Genomic DNA, 12,047 nt, shown 5'->3' on the forward strand with positions numbered 1-12,047 from the left:
TGTGTGTGTGTGTGTGTGTGTGTGTGTGTGTGTGTGTGTGTGTGTGTCTCCTTGCCACCATTCAGGCCACCTCCTCAGAGATGTATTCACTGACTACAGTGTCCAGGATAGCTCTCTCACCTCCACCACACACTTGCTGATCCATTGCTCTGCTTATTATAAATAAGATACATTATTTTATTTATCTGTTTTCTTGTTCAGTTTCTATTCCTCCAGTAGACTTTGATCTGTGAAAGGGCAGGGACCCTGTGCGCACAGGGCATGGCACACAGTAGGCCTTCAATACATGTTTGTAGCATAAATGTTATGAAGAGAGGAACAACAAAGGGGTGTTCAAGGAAGTCTTTCCAGAAGAAGGAACTTCTATACTGGGTTCTGAAAGCTGAATAAGAGTTCTCCAGGTGAGGTCCAGAGAGGGGAAGTGACTTACCTAGGCCCACCCAGGAAGGCACTTATGCCACCTGGGCCTTGGTTTCTTCATGTGAAAAGTAGAGCAGTAATGTACTTCTTTTCTCAAACACTCACCATGGGGTCCTGGAGGTTCACATGTATCTCCTTGCTGGTGTAGAGGCAGGACAGGATGTCATTGTAGGTTTGCAGTGAAAAGACCAGGTCTGCCAGGCTGCCCGGGGCTAACTTTGGGAGGGGCTTGGGGGCCAGGTGGTCAGGCCTTGGGGCTCTCTGGCCTGGGCTGCAGGGGTCATAAGCTTTAGAAAAATGAAGGAGGAAGGAGAAATTCAGAGGGAACAGTCTCCTCAGGCAAAAACTGGTTACAGCTAACATATGGAGGGTTCAGTATGTGCCAGACACAGCGCTGAACACTTACAGGCACAATCTCATTTTGACCTCACAACAGCACCATGAGACGGAAACCATTTGATAGATGAGGAAGCTGAGGCCCAGAGGAGTGAAGTGACTTTCTCAAGATCCTATACATGGTAAGAGGTGGAGCTGGGTTTTGAACCCATGAGCTACGCTTCCTTGCTTCTCCCTCATGTAACCCCATTCTTTTCTCCGTGACTTTGTTAACAGTGCCTCCTTCCTATCCACTCAAATCCTCCTGTCCTCCTGACTCACCTCCTACCATCCCATGGAGGAGAGGGGCAGCCAGCCTCATCCCTTCTCTGGGCCTTGGTTTCCCCATCTGAGGGGTCCCTTCCAGCTGGGTGTTACATGCGGTCCTGCCGTTCCTGAGCCACCCCACCTGCCCTTTTGTTGGAGCCTAATTTTCACTTGTGGGACATACAGCCCCGTGGCCTCTCCACCTTTCCAGGGTTGAGCGGGACTTCCCAGGCTCAGTGTGAGCTCCAGAGGGTGGGGCCTGCCTGGTCTGCCCTTTCTTCTCCCTTCCCCTCTCTCCTCCTCTTTTGCCCACCACTTCCTTCGCTTGCTCCTTCTCCTCTGCCTCCTATCCAGAGAAGCCCCACCTCATTTTCCTCTGTGCCCATTCTCCCCCAGACCAGTGGACATCCTCAGAGGGTCTGCCCTGGCCAGGGGCTGCTCACCTGGACTTTCATCAGGATGGCCTCCTCCATGAATTCTGTGCTGGTGACATAGTGCTGGAAATCTTCCGGGCCGGAGATGGCTGGGGCTGCAATGAGGAAATGGAACTGGGGCTCAGCCTCCCTGGGGGATGGAGGGAAGGGCATGGAGAGGCACTGAAGCAGCAAGAAATTTCTTCTCCCTCTCTGCTTAGCTTGAAGTTCATTGTGGGCTGGGCCTCAGCTTCTTGTAACAATGAGCATTTATTGAGCCATAACTCTGTGCCAGGTTTTATGTATTATCACAACAGTCCATTCTGTGAGCCTGTGATTAATCCCATTTTACAGACTGGGGAACTGAGGCTCGGGGGGGGAAGTGATTTACCAAGGTCATAAGGCATAATGCCCTTTTCCCCCTCCTCTAGGAAGTAGGCTCCCCGTGGGAAAGCTTTGACTGTTTTATTTCCCATCATATTTCCAGAGCCTAGAAGAGTTCCTGGCACACAGTAGGGGGACAGCAGATAAGCCCCTTCCTTGGTTGGGAGCTACGAACTCAGAGTGATGTGTAACAGGTCTTCCAGCAGCGAGTTGAGCAGGGCTGTGGCCAGGGGACACCCCTGGAGGGAAGGCATGAGGGGGTCATTGTTGAGGTCAGGGCGAGATCAAGGGGCTGTCCCATGGGGTCACACCCCTCTCTCAGGGGGTGGGGCGGGGGGAATGAGCAACTTACTATCTTCTGTAGGAGGAAGGGCAATGCCTCATCCAGGACATCTGTCACTAAACCCAGAGCTTTGTTCACCCAGAGGGGGTCCATCCTAGAGGCGGGGAGAGCAGGTGGGGTCTGAGACACCATGGAAGGGGAGACTGAGGCCAGAGAGGGGAGTCCAGGGCAGGGCTGAGGAAAGCCCCAGTGGGCCTGTGAACAGGGAAGCTCAGGGTGGCTGCTTCCTTCCCCGCCTGGTGTCCCTCTCCTCTCCTCTCTCCTCTTTCTCCCCTTTCCTTTTCTGTTGTTTCCCATTCTTGCTTTCTCTCTTCTAGACTTTGCCCTCCTCCACTTTATTTCTTCCTGATTGTCCCTTTATGCCTCTCTTGCTTTATTTCTCTCTCTAATAAAGGTCTCTGGGATTTTCAAATCCCAGAGTGGAAGTTAATGGAAGGCTTCCTGGAGGAGGTGGCTTTTTTGTTAGGTATATTAAGAATCATAAGCAATGGCCACTTTATGCGGCAGGTTCTGTGCTAAGTAGCTCACAGGGGTTAGCTCATCTCTTCCCCACAACCACCCCGTGCTGGCTGAGTTCTGTGATCCTGTTTATTGGTGAGAAAACTGAGGCTCCTGGAAGCCAAATAGCTTGGCCAGGGCTCCTGGTGTTAGCGAGCAGCCAAGCCAAGGTTTGACCTGCGTGGCTGCACACTTTGGCCATAACATTCAATGTGAAGGCAGGAGATACTGATGGGTGGTGTGTACAGTTGGTGGTCTTGGAGATGACCGTGTCCCTGACACCCTTGGTCACTCTAGACAGCTTAGGCTGGGGAGAGGCAGCCTAAGACTGAGACTCTCTGGGGAGAGGCTCAGTGAAGGGCTGGGTGCAGGAGTGGTGGGGGGTAGGTACTCACTGCTCCAGAACCTCAGTGCTCAGGTATCCTGGTGGGGTGTGGCACTCCTCAAAGGCCACATTGGTCTTGTTCCCCGTCTGCTCCAGCCGTACCCCGATGCAGATGTTGTTGGTGACTTTGAACCGCAGGATCCTGTAGGGGCAGCATGTCTGGGCAGGCTCCAAGCCGCAGCCCAAGACTGAGTCCAGAAGTCACAGGCTGGTGGGGCCTGCAGTTGTCTGGAGGGCTCAAATGAAAAACTGGAAGAGTTCATTAAAAATACAGGGTTCAAACTTTGGAAAACCTAAAAGATCTGGAAACTCTCGGCCAGCATCCTCACAGGCGGCTGATGTGACCTTGAGATGGGCCACATCCTCTCCTGTTTGCTACAGTCCCCACCAGGCCAGGGGTCAAGCTGCATTTTTACTGCACATCATTATAAGGGTGATGATATGTTTATTGTATAGCAGAGAAATATTTCTCTGTGCCCACATCCGGGTGAAGAAAATATTTCTTTGTGCTCACTTTTCTATTAAAAAGGGAAGCTAGACAAAAAATGCCATCTTTCACACACACAAAAAAAGACAGTGGGCATATTCCTAAGGGGCATGTAAGAATATTCCTGTTTCATGTGCAAATCACTCCCTTTATTGGCTGTTGTGTTTACAACCCCAGGTTGGCATCATCTTCCACAGTTTAGTGAGCGGTCTGAGCTCTTAGATTAGCAGTGAACTCTTATAACAGCCAAGGGCAGTAGGGGACTTGATCATAGCACTTTGTGGATGAGGCCCAGAGGACAGACACCCTTACTCAAGTTGCCTGGATGGTAAGTGGGATTGGCGTCCAGGCGTGGTGGACCCCAAGGTGAGCTTGAACCAGACCCTCCTTGGATCATCCCATGAAAGCATGTGCCTTTTACTCAGATGGGGCACATGTCCCCTGACATGGAAGTCAGAGGGTTTTATCTCAGCCTCTGCTGCAGATTTCACTGTGTGATCCTGGGCAGGTCCCTCTCCTACTTGGTGCTTCAGTTTCCCCATCACAAAAAAGTGACTTTGAAACATGCCCAAGTGGAAAGGATTATTGTAACCCTTTTGGTGACATAGGCAGCAGAATTTTGCTAGCCTTGCATGGCAACCGAGGGAGGTGGAGAGGAAGCCCCCAGAGCACACACTCACCTCTAGAGCGAGAGGTACAGTTTGCTTCGCAATGTGACTTGCAGCAAGCTGTCACTCAGGATTTGTAGGGTGACATCAGGGCCTTTGGCATCTTCTGTGACCAACCTGTGAGTGGGTTGGGGGGTGTTGTTTGTATGGCCTGGTAAGGCCCCTGTGACTCTGTGGAGTGTGTCTGTATTGGCTAGAATAGGGGCAGACCCCAGGAGGGGTGGGGGCTGCTTTGGGACAACCCCTTCCCTGACCCTCAGCCCAGCTGCAGAACACTGGGCTCTAGTTACAGCCTCTAAGCCTTGAAGACCTGGGAAAGTCCCTTTCCTTCTCCAGGCGTCAGTGTCACCCTCTACAAAATGAGGAGAATACAGTGGAGGACCTGTCCGTGCACATTAAACAGGTCTGAATTCAAATATAAGGGTTCTGCAAAAAAGACGCAAGCAGGCAGGAGTCAGAGAGAGCAAGACGGCTGGTGATCCCACCGCCTTCCACTCAGGGACCACCGGCCCTGCTGAGCATCCAAGAAGGAGGACGTGAAACTTCTGCTCCCCATGATGGCCTCAGGTCCTCGCATCTCCCTGAGCTAAGAGGAACCCAGGGTTTTGTGTACTTTTTGAACATTAGATACAAGCTGGTGACTTACCTGGTGCCCACTGGAGTGGGCAGCAACAAGTTCCAGTGCTGGAGGAAGACCTGGATGGGTTGGGCTCCCCAAAGGCTGTATGCCTGCCTCCACCATGGCACCTTCCAGAGGTTTTTGAAGAATGACTTGGACCATGTGGGGGTTTTCCTACGGCCCTCCCAAGCTGATGCCCTGTGCCAGGATGGGTGAGTAGAGGTGGTGCAAATGCACAGGCAGGGGTGAGTGGTGGCTAGTCCTAGGCCTTGGAATGGGCTGGGGCAGGTGTGGGTGCTGGGCCCAGCACCCTCCTCCCAGGCCTCTCTGGGAAGCACCCCTACCCACCCCAGGCCCTAGCTTTTCATTTCATTTCACCCCCATCAGAAAACTTCTTCTGGACTCTATCATCTTAGGACCCATCTGGCTTTCCCTCCTCATTCTGGGGGATGGATTCGGAGGCCTACCTGTGGCTACATAGTTGACCCTGCAGGAACCCCTGCCCCAACCTACATAAATATCATTCATTTATGTTGGTACTTATTTTGCCAGAAGTCTCCAACTCATTTGCCTTCAGGGCCAAGCAGGTAATGTAAAGGGAGTGGAGGAGGAGGTGTCTGGGGACTGACTTAGGGACTACAGATCCTACACCAATGATTGCCACGTGGGAGGTCAGGCCAGGTGTGGCCAGATCTTTGTTATAGAGAGAGTTGCTATTAGGGGTTGAATTGTGTCTGCCTTCCACCCCCCCAATTCATATATATATATATATATATATATATATATACACACACACACACACACATACATACATATATATATATATATATATATAAAAATATATAAATATATATAAATATTTATTTTGGGCACATTGGGTCTTAGTTATGGCACACGGGATCTTTAGTTGCGGCATGCAGGCTTTTTAGTTGCAGCATGCAGACTCTTAGTTGCTGCATGCGAACTCTTAGTTGCAGCATGCATGCGGGATCTGGTTTCCCGACCAGGGATCGAACCCAGGCCCCCTGCATTGGGAGCATGGAGTGTTACCCACTGGACCACCAGGGAAGTCCCCCAATTCATATATTGAGTTCCTAATCCCCACCTTATAATGTGAACTGATTTGGAAATAGGGTTGTTGCAGATGTAGTTAAGATGAGATCGTACTGGAGTAGAGTGGGCCCCTAGCCTAATGTGACTGGTGTCCTTATAAAAAGGGGAAATTTGGACACAGACAGAGACACACAACCAGGGAGATTGCCAAGTGAAGAGAAAGGCAGAGATCAGGTGATGATTCTGCAAGCCAAGGAAAACCAGACTGCCAGCAACCCTCCAGAAGCTAGGGGAGAGACATGGAAAACGCCTTGATCTCAGAATTCTAGTCTCCTGAATTTCTGTTGTTTAAGCCACTCAGTTTGTGGTATTTTGTTATGGCAGTCCTAGCAAACTAATACAATCAGAAAATCTGGATTTTTATTAAAACACTCCAGATTTTTATATATTGGCAAGTCACTAAAATATTAAAAAAATACTATGGGAGTTTGCAATACCCAGGCATAAGCTGAATGTGGAGGGTTGGAGGGCTGCCAGGCTAAGATCCCTGGTTGAGACTCTGCTTTGTTCCTTGGAGGATTTCAAGTGGCTTCAAGAGGTTTAGGGACAATAAAAATGTACTTGCTGAGGGCTTTCCAGGCTGGAGAAAAGCTCCGACGACGCTGGGGCCTCCTACCCACCCACAAGGTGAGAACACTGTTTCTGAGGGGGAAGAAAAGCCAGAAGGCCACTCACCCACCCAACTGGAGCAGCTCCCCCAGCAGGGGGAAGCTCTGCCCCGAGAGCAGGTCCCAGACCAGCAACAGATCAAGCCCACTGCTCTCTTTGGAGAGGCCTTCTCTTACGAAGGGCAGGTGGTCCAGGATGGCGACTCCTTCACTTGTGGCCCCCATCACAGGGATCCTGGCCACACGGTCCAGGACATGGTGTTTCGAGAGCAGGCCTGAAATGTCTGAGGACAAGGCCCTCCTCAGGGTGGGGCTCACCTTTCATTCAGTCGTTCAACAAAGGCCCACCAGCACCTGCCCCGAGCCAGCGATTTAGACAGTCATTTAGCAACAGGTACTTATGAAGCACTTACTCTCTTCTGGGCTCAGGGCCCGTGGGGTTCATTCTAGGAGCAGGGGTGGGGGGGGGGGGGCGGGCACAGAAAACAATTGAGCCCTCAGATAAGCAAGCAAGGCAATTTTTGAAAATAAAATGGAGTCGGATTGGAGCATGACTAGGGGGAAGGTCTACTTTAGATAGGGTAGTCAGGGAGAGCCTCTCTGAAGGGGAGGCATTTGAGCTGAGACCTGAATGAAGTGGAGAAATCCACTATTGCAAGACCTGGGGAGAGAGCAACGTAGACAGAGGGAACAGCACATGCAAAGGCCCTGAGGTGGTAATGAGCCTGGTGAGTATATGAAACAGAAAGATCAGTGAGGTTGGACTGTGTTGAATGGGGAAGGAGGTGAATGGATAAAAAATAGCTCACAGCCAAGAGTTAGGGAGAGACAGAAAGACAGACAGACAGACAGGACAAGTACAGTACGCTTGGATAAGGCCATAGATGAAGCTTCACCAAAGGGCTGTGGGAACACAGTGGAAGGAGACTCCTGCTGGGGAAACTGGGACTATTAGAGCTTTGCCTTAAATGGTGAATCAGAATCCATTGTGTTGAGAATGGGAGAAAGAATAGCACAAGCAAAGGAAGGAAGCTGGAAAGTCTATAGGGGCGGTCAGGGCAGGTGGTGGTAGAAGAGGCTGGAGAGGCAGGGCCTTGAAAACCAGGATGAAGAGCTTGGAGCTTCTCCTGAAGGTACTAGGGAGCCACAGCAAGTGTTAGAGCAGAGGAAGGATGGGGTCAGCTCTGGGCAAAGGAAGGCAAATTCTGCTGCTGGTGATGGGGAGGCCAGAAGAGGAAAAGGCTTGAGCAGGGAGGTGGTGTCACCTTCCACCCCTGCTCTTCCCTGAGTTCCTGCCTCCTGCCACCCACCCCTTAAAAAGCTACCTGTTTCCAGCTGATCCTTGCTGAAGCGCAAGAAGACTAGGTGCTGGGCCTCCCCCGGGGCCTGGGGCAGCAGCCCCCAGCATAGCAGTGACCCCCAGAACAGCAGCATCCTCCTGGCCAGGACCTGGGGACACAGAGCTGGGAACCCCACTGGCCACCTCACTGGGGAGCCACTGGCTAGCTTCTCCCAGCTCTGCCTCTCCTAGAGCCATCTCTCCAGCTTTCTTTCCCTCTCTTCTCCCCCTCGCTCTAGATCTGCTAGTCCTTGAACACAGCCTTACCCCCACCATCTCACATTAGTGCTTTCGGTTCCTTCTGCCTGAAATGTCCTTCCCTCTCAAGTGGGCTCTCTTCAATTCTGGGCTTTGCCACTTCCAGACTGTGTGACCCTGAGCAAGTTACTTGATCTCTCCGTGCCTCAGTTTTCTCATCTGTAAAATGGGGGACAATCATAGATTGTTGTGGGGAATGCACTCAATATGCACAAAGCACTTAGCAAGCAGTGTGCCCAACAGCTGTTAATGTGGCTGTGCGACATTGTGAGACATTAAAACCATGGAGGTTTCTGAATCTTGAGGAGGACAAGGGTTGGGGGTCCTGGGGGAAGCTCCATAGTGGCCAGGGTAGGCACCTGGGGGGCTTAAAGTCATGGCTCTTTACCAACTAGTAGGGAAATACTTCAGTATTTCAAACAGTACGTTTGTACCGGTTCCTGCCTGTTGAGCCTCAGCCCAGGTGGCCAAGTGGCATAGTTGGGACCCCAGAGCCTGCAGGCAGGGGGCGCTCCAGGTGGGCAAGGGTGTGCTGCCAGGAGATGCAGCCTTTGGAACTGCAAGGCAGAGGCCAGCTAGATACAGACACGTCCAGGGCAGATGCCAGCGTAAGCAGGGCCCGTTAAGGAGCCACCACATCCCCACCCCAATGCCCATGAAGGCACTACCCAGAGGGTAAATGCTGCCTCTGGGCAAAGCCCCCAGAGTGGCTGAGCCTACTCTGGAGTGCCTGAGAACATCCTGGCATTGTCTCAAATCAGCAACATCCAGTTTTTTTTGCTTGATGGCAGGAATTCAAAACAGTGATTAAAATGGGTCCTAAAAAAAAGAAAGTTTCTTGTTTATTTGCAAATGTGAATTTTGGATTGGGAAATGTGTACTCATGGCATTAACTATTCATATTCTGCTACCAGGCTGATCTTAAATTCATCCACTACTCATCCAACCAGTGTTTAGCCAGTGCCCATGTTAGGCACTTCATCAGTTCACCCAAGTCAGGTCTCTCCTCCCTTCCTGCCCTTAGTACTTCACACCGTCCCCCAGCTGTCTCCATCTCGTACCAGTCTTGAATCATACTGGCCCCGACTTTTACTTGAGTCCTTGCTATGTAGCAGGCTCTATGCCGAGAGCTTTACAAGCTTTGTTGCATTATTGAATCCTTACCATAACGGTCTGGGGTCATTGATAGCAGGCCTATTTTACGGAAATGAGCACAGATAGGAGAAATGGCTTGCCCAAGGTCACACAGGTAGTGGCTGCAGAGCCTGGATTGGAACCCAGTTTGGCTGAGAATCTCTGCACCACATCACCACATTATTGTAGGTACTTAAGAAATATTTGCGAAATGCCCATGTTAGCCTCCTTGTCCTTACCTCTCCAAGAATAGGGCTGTCCAGAATCTCTCCTGGGCCTCTGTCACTAGCTTCTCAGAAAGGCACAACTTTTATAACCGAGCTCTGAAGCTCGGGTGGGTGGAAACATGGCAGGAAGTCCAGCCTCCTGGCCGGTTTGTGCTCAGTGGAGCCCTTCAGAGGAGGGAGGGGTCCTCTTGGCACCGGAAGGCTAGGGGCTTCTGGCCAAAACTGATGGGGCTAGTCACTGGGGTCCTAGGGGTAGGTTCTAGTCCTGGGCCAACAGACCCCAGGGAGGAAGTAGGTGGGGGCCTTGTGGTTTTGGGGGTGGGCCCTTTCCCTTAGGAGCCACATCAGTGCTATGGAGCCTGGGGCAGGGCCTCCAGCTCTCAGGAGGGGCCCGAGGAGGCTCCTGTTGCAGGATGTAGCAGCCACAGGACCCAAGGGAGTTAGGATGTATGTTGGGGTGTGTGTAGAGGAGAGCAGGGCTAGAGGCAGGCCTGGGAGGGACCCAGTGACCACATTGTGGCCACTCCCCATGCTCTTTCCATATATGGCACCCATGCCATGCCTCTGCAGCCAGATAGGTCTGGGTTCAATCCCCACTGTCACTCAGTAGCTGTGTAAATGTTGGCCAGTTACTTTCCCTCCTGAGCCTCACTTTTCATGTCTGCAAAATGGGAATAATAATCCATCTATGTCTTTTGGTATTGTGAACATTCATTGGGGCAATTCATGTGGATGTTCCAAAAAAGTTGCTTATTTTAATTTACATTTTATAGATGAGAAAATGGAGACTCAGAGAGGTTAAGTGATTTACTCAAGGTCACACAGCATGTCTGTGGCAAAACTGGGATTTGAAATCAGAGCCCAGAGAGGAAACTGGCCATCCAGTGAAAGGGAAATTTGGTGTTACTATGTAATGCAGCTCCAAGACCTCAAGTCCTCACTCCCAGCCAAACTGCTCTGCAGACCTCCTCTTCCATGAGAATCTTGATGCCACCATTGTGAGTGCACGTAGCTGGCTGTGTCAGCATCCACTCCTTCATTAACTGCTGTCCAGTGCAGTCATCTCAGTGGTGGGCAGGACTCACCTCTAGGCGGCTTTTAGATTTTCCTTGTGGATAATTCCTTTCCCTTTCACAGTCAGAGATGTGGTTAGGGCAGGTGTTAAACTCCATTCTTGGGCTGGAACATGGCACAGAGGGGCTGATGATGAAAGGGCTGGTTCTGGAAGACAACAGCTATGCAGGAAATGCTAGGGCAACGTTAGCTACGGGCTCCCAGTGCAGAGGGCCTGGGTTTGATCCCTGGTCAGGGGACTAGATCCCATATGCATGCCGCAACTAAGAGTTCTCAAGCCACAACTAAGGAGCTGGCAAGCCGCAACCAAGGAGCCCATGAGCCACAACTAAGATCCAGTGCAATCAAATAAATAAATAAGTCAATGGCTGATATTAGTATGGTTTGGTGCCATATTTCAGATGGGATGTACTTATTCTAGGATCTCAGCATCATCATCATCATGGACGTTTTGGTTGGAAGATGCTTTAAAAGTTGGCAGGTCCCCCTCATTTCTGTCAATTGGGTCTCAACATTACTGCCAAGTGCTGTCCCCCTGCCTGAGCAGAGAAAGGCTCTAGGGTTAATTTCCTCATCTGAGTCACTAGGGGCTGGTGCCGGATATTGGTGGAAGCACAGAGGTCTCCCTTCCCTTCCAAGATCTGGCCTCTCTAAACAGGATAGGAGGAAAGATTTTGGCTGGAGCACCATGAATTCTGTATGTTTACCTCATGGACTAATCTCTGCTGAGAGAAGGGAGATTTCCTGGGGGTCTCCTCCATGAAAGGGAAGCCCTGGGAAGGACACAGAGAGGTACAAGACATCATTATTGTCTGTCTCTGAGCCCCAGTCTATTCATCTATAAAATGGGAAAGTTAACCCACAGGAAATGTCTAGTACTGTACTGGGAACTGAGTAGCCCTCAGGGAATAGAGGCTGTTAGTTGTCACTGTTATTTTGAGGAACAGAGAACAAACATATGGATACCAAGGGGGAGGGGGGGTTGGGATGAATTGGGAGATGGGGATTGACATATATACACTATTGATACTGTGTATAAAATAGATAACTAATGAGAACCTACTGTATAGCTCAGGGAACTCTACTCAGTGCTCTGTGGTGACCTAAATGGGAAGGAAATACAAAAAAGAGGGGATATATGTATACGTATAGCTGATTCACTGCTGTACAGTAGAAACTAACACAACATAAAGCAACAGTACTCCAATTAAAAAAAGAAAAAAGTAAACTGGGTCACTGTCCTGCTGTGGGTTCAGGTGGGAGGCTGGGGCAAGTGGGTGAGGCTTGGGTTCCCACCACTTCATCAGCTCTGTGTTACTTGAGTTCTCATCTGTAAGACAATAATTCCTGCAAGGCAGGAAGAGTTACTGAGATATAACTTGGTGTTTTTCATTTGCTGTTGCTGCTAAGACTCAGAGGGAAGCAGAGGACTTTT

At 50.6% G+C, this 12,047-nt stretch overlaps 1 protein-coding gene across 1 annotated transcript; it reads right to left on the reverse strand.

The window, feature by feature from the left end:
- Positions 1–278: 278 nt before the first annotated feature.
- LOC113605322 (uncharacterized) lies at positions 279–8,014 on the reverse strand. The gene is given in 8 exon segments (XM_027078593.1): positions 279–707; positions 1,499–1,591; positions 2,035–2,098; positions 2,212–2,296; positions 3,096–3,227; positions 4,253–4,357; positions 6,648–6,864; positions 7,906–8,014. Coding segments are annotated over 8 exon segments (999 nt in total). The 3' UTR covers positions 279–513.
- Between the last annotated feature and the right edge of the window lie 4,033 nt (positions 8,015–12,047).

This window comes from Aethalodelphis obliquidens, unplaced genomic scaffold (assembly GCF_003676395.1).
Source record: "Aethalodelphis obliquidens isolate GAN/ISIS:26980383/991018 unplaced genomic scaffold, ASM367639v1 scaffold42, whole genome shotgun sequence".
NCBI lineage: Eukaryota > Metazoa > Chordata > Mammalia > Artiodactyla > Delphinidae > Aethalodelphis > Aethalodelphis obliquidens.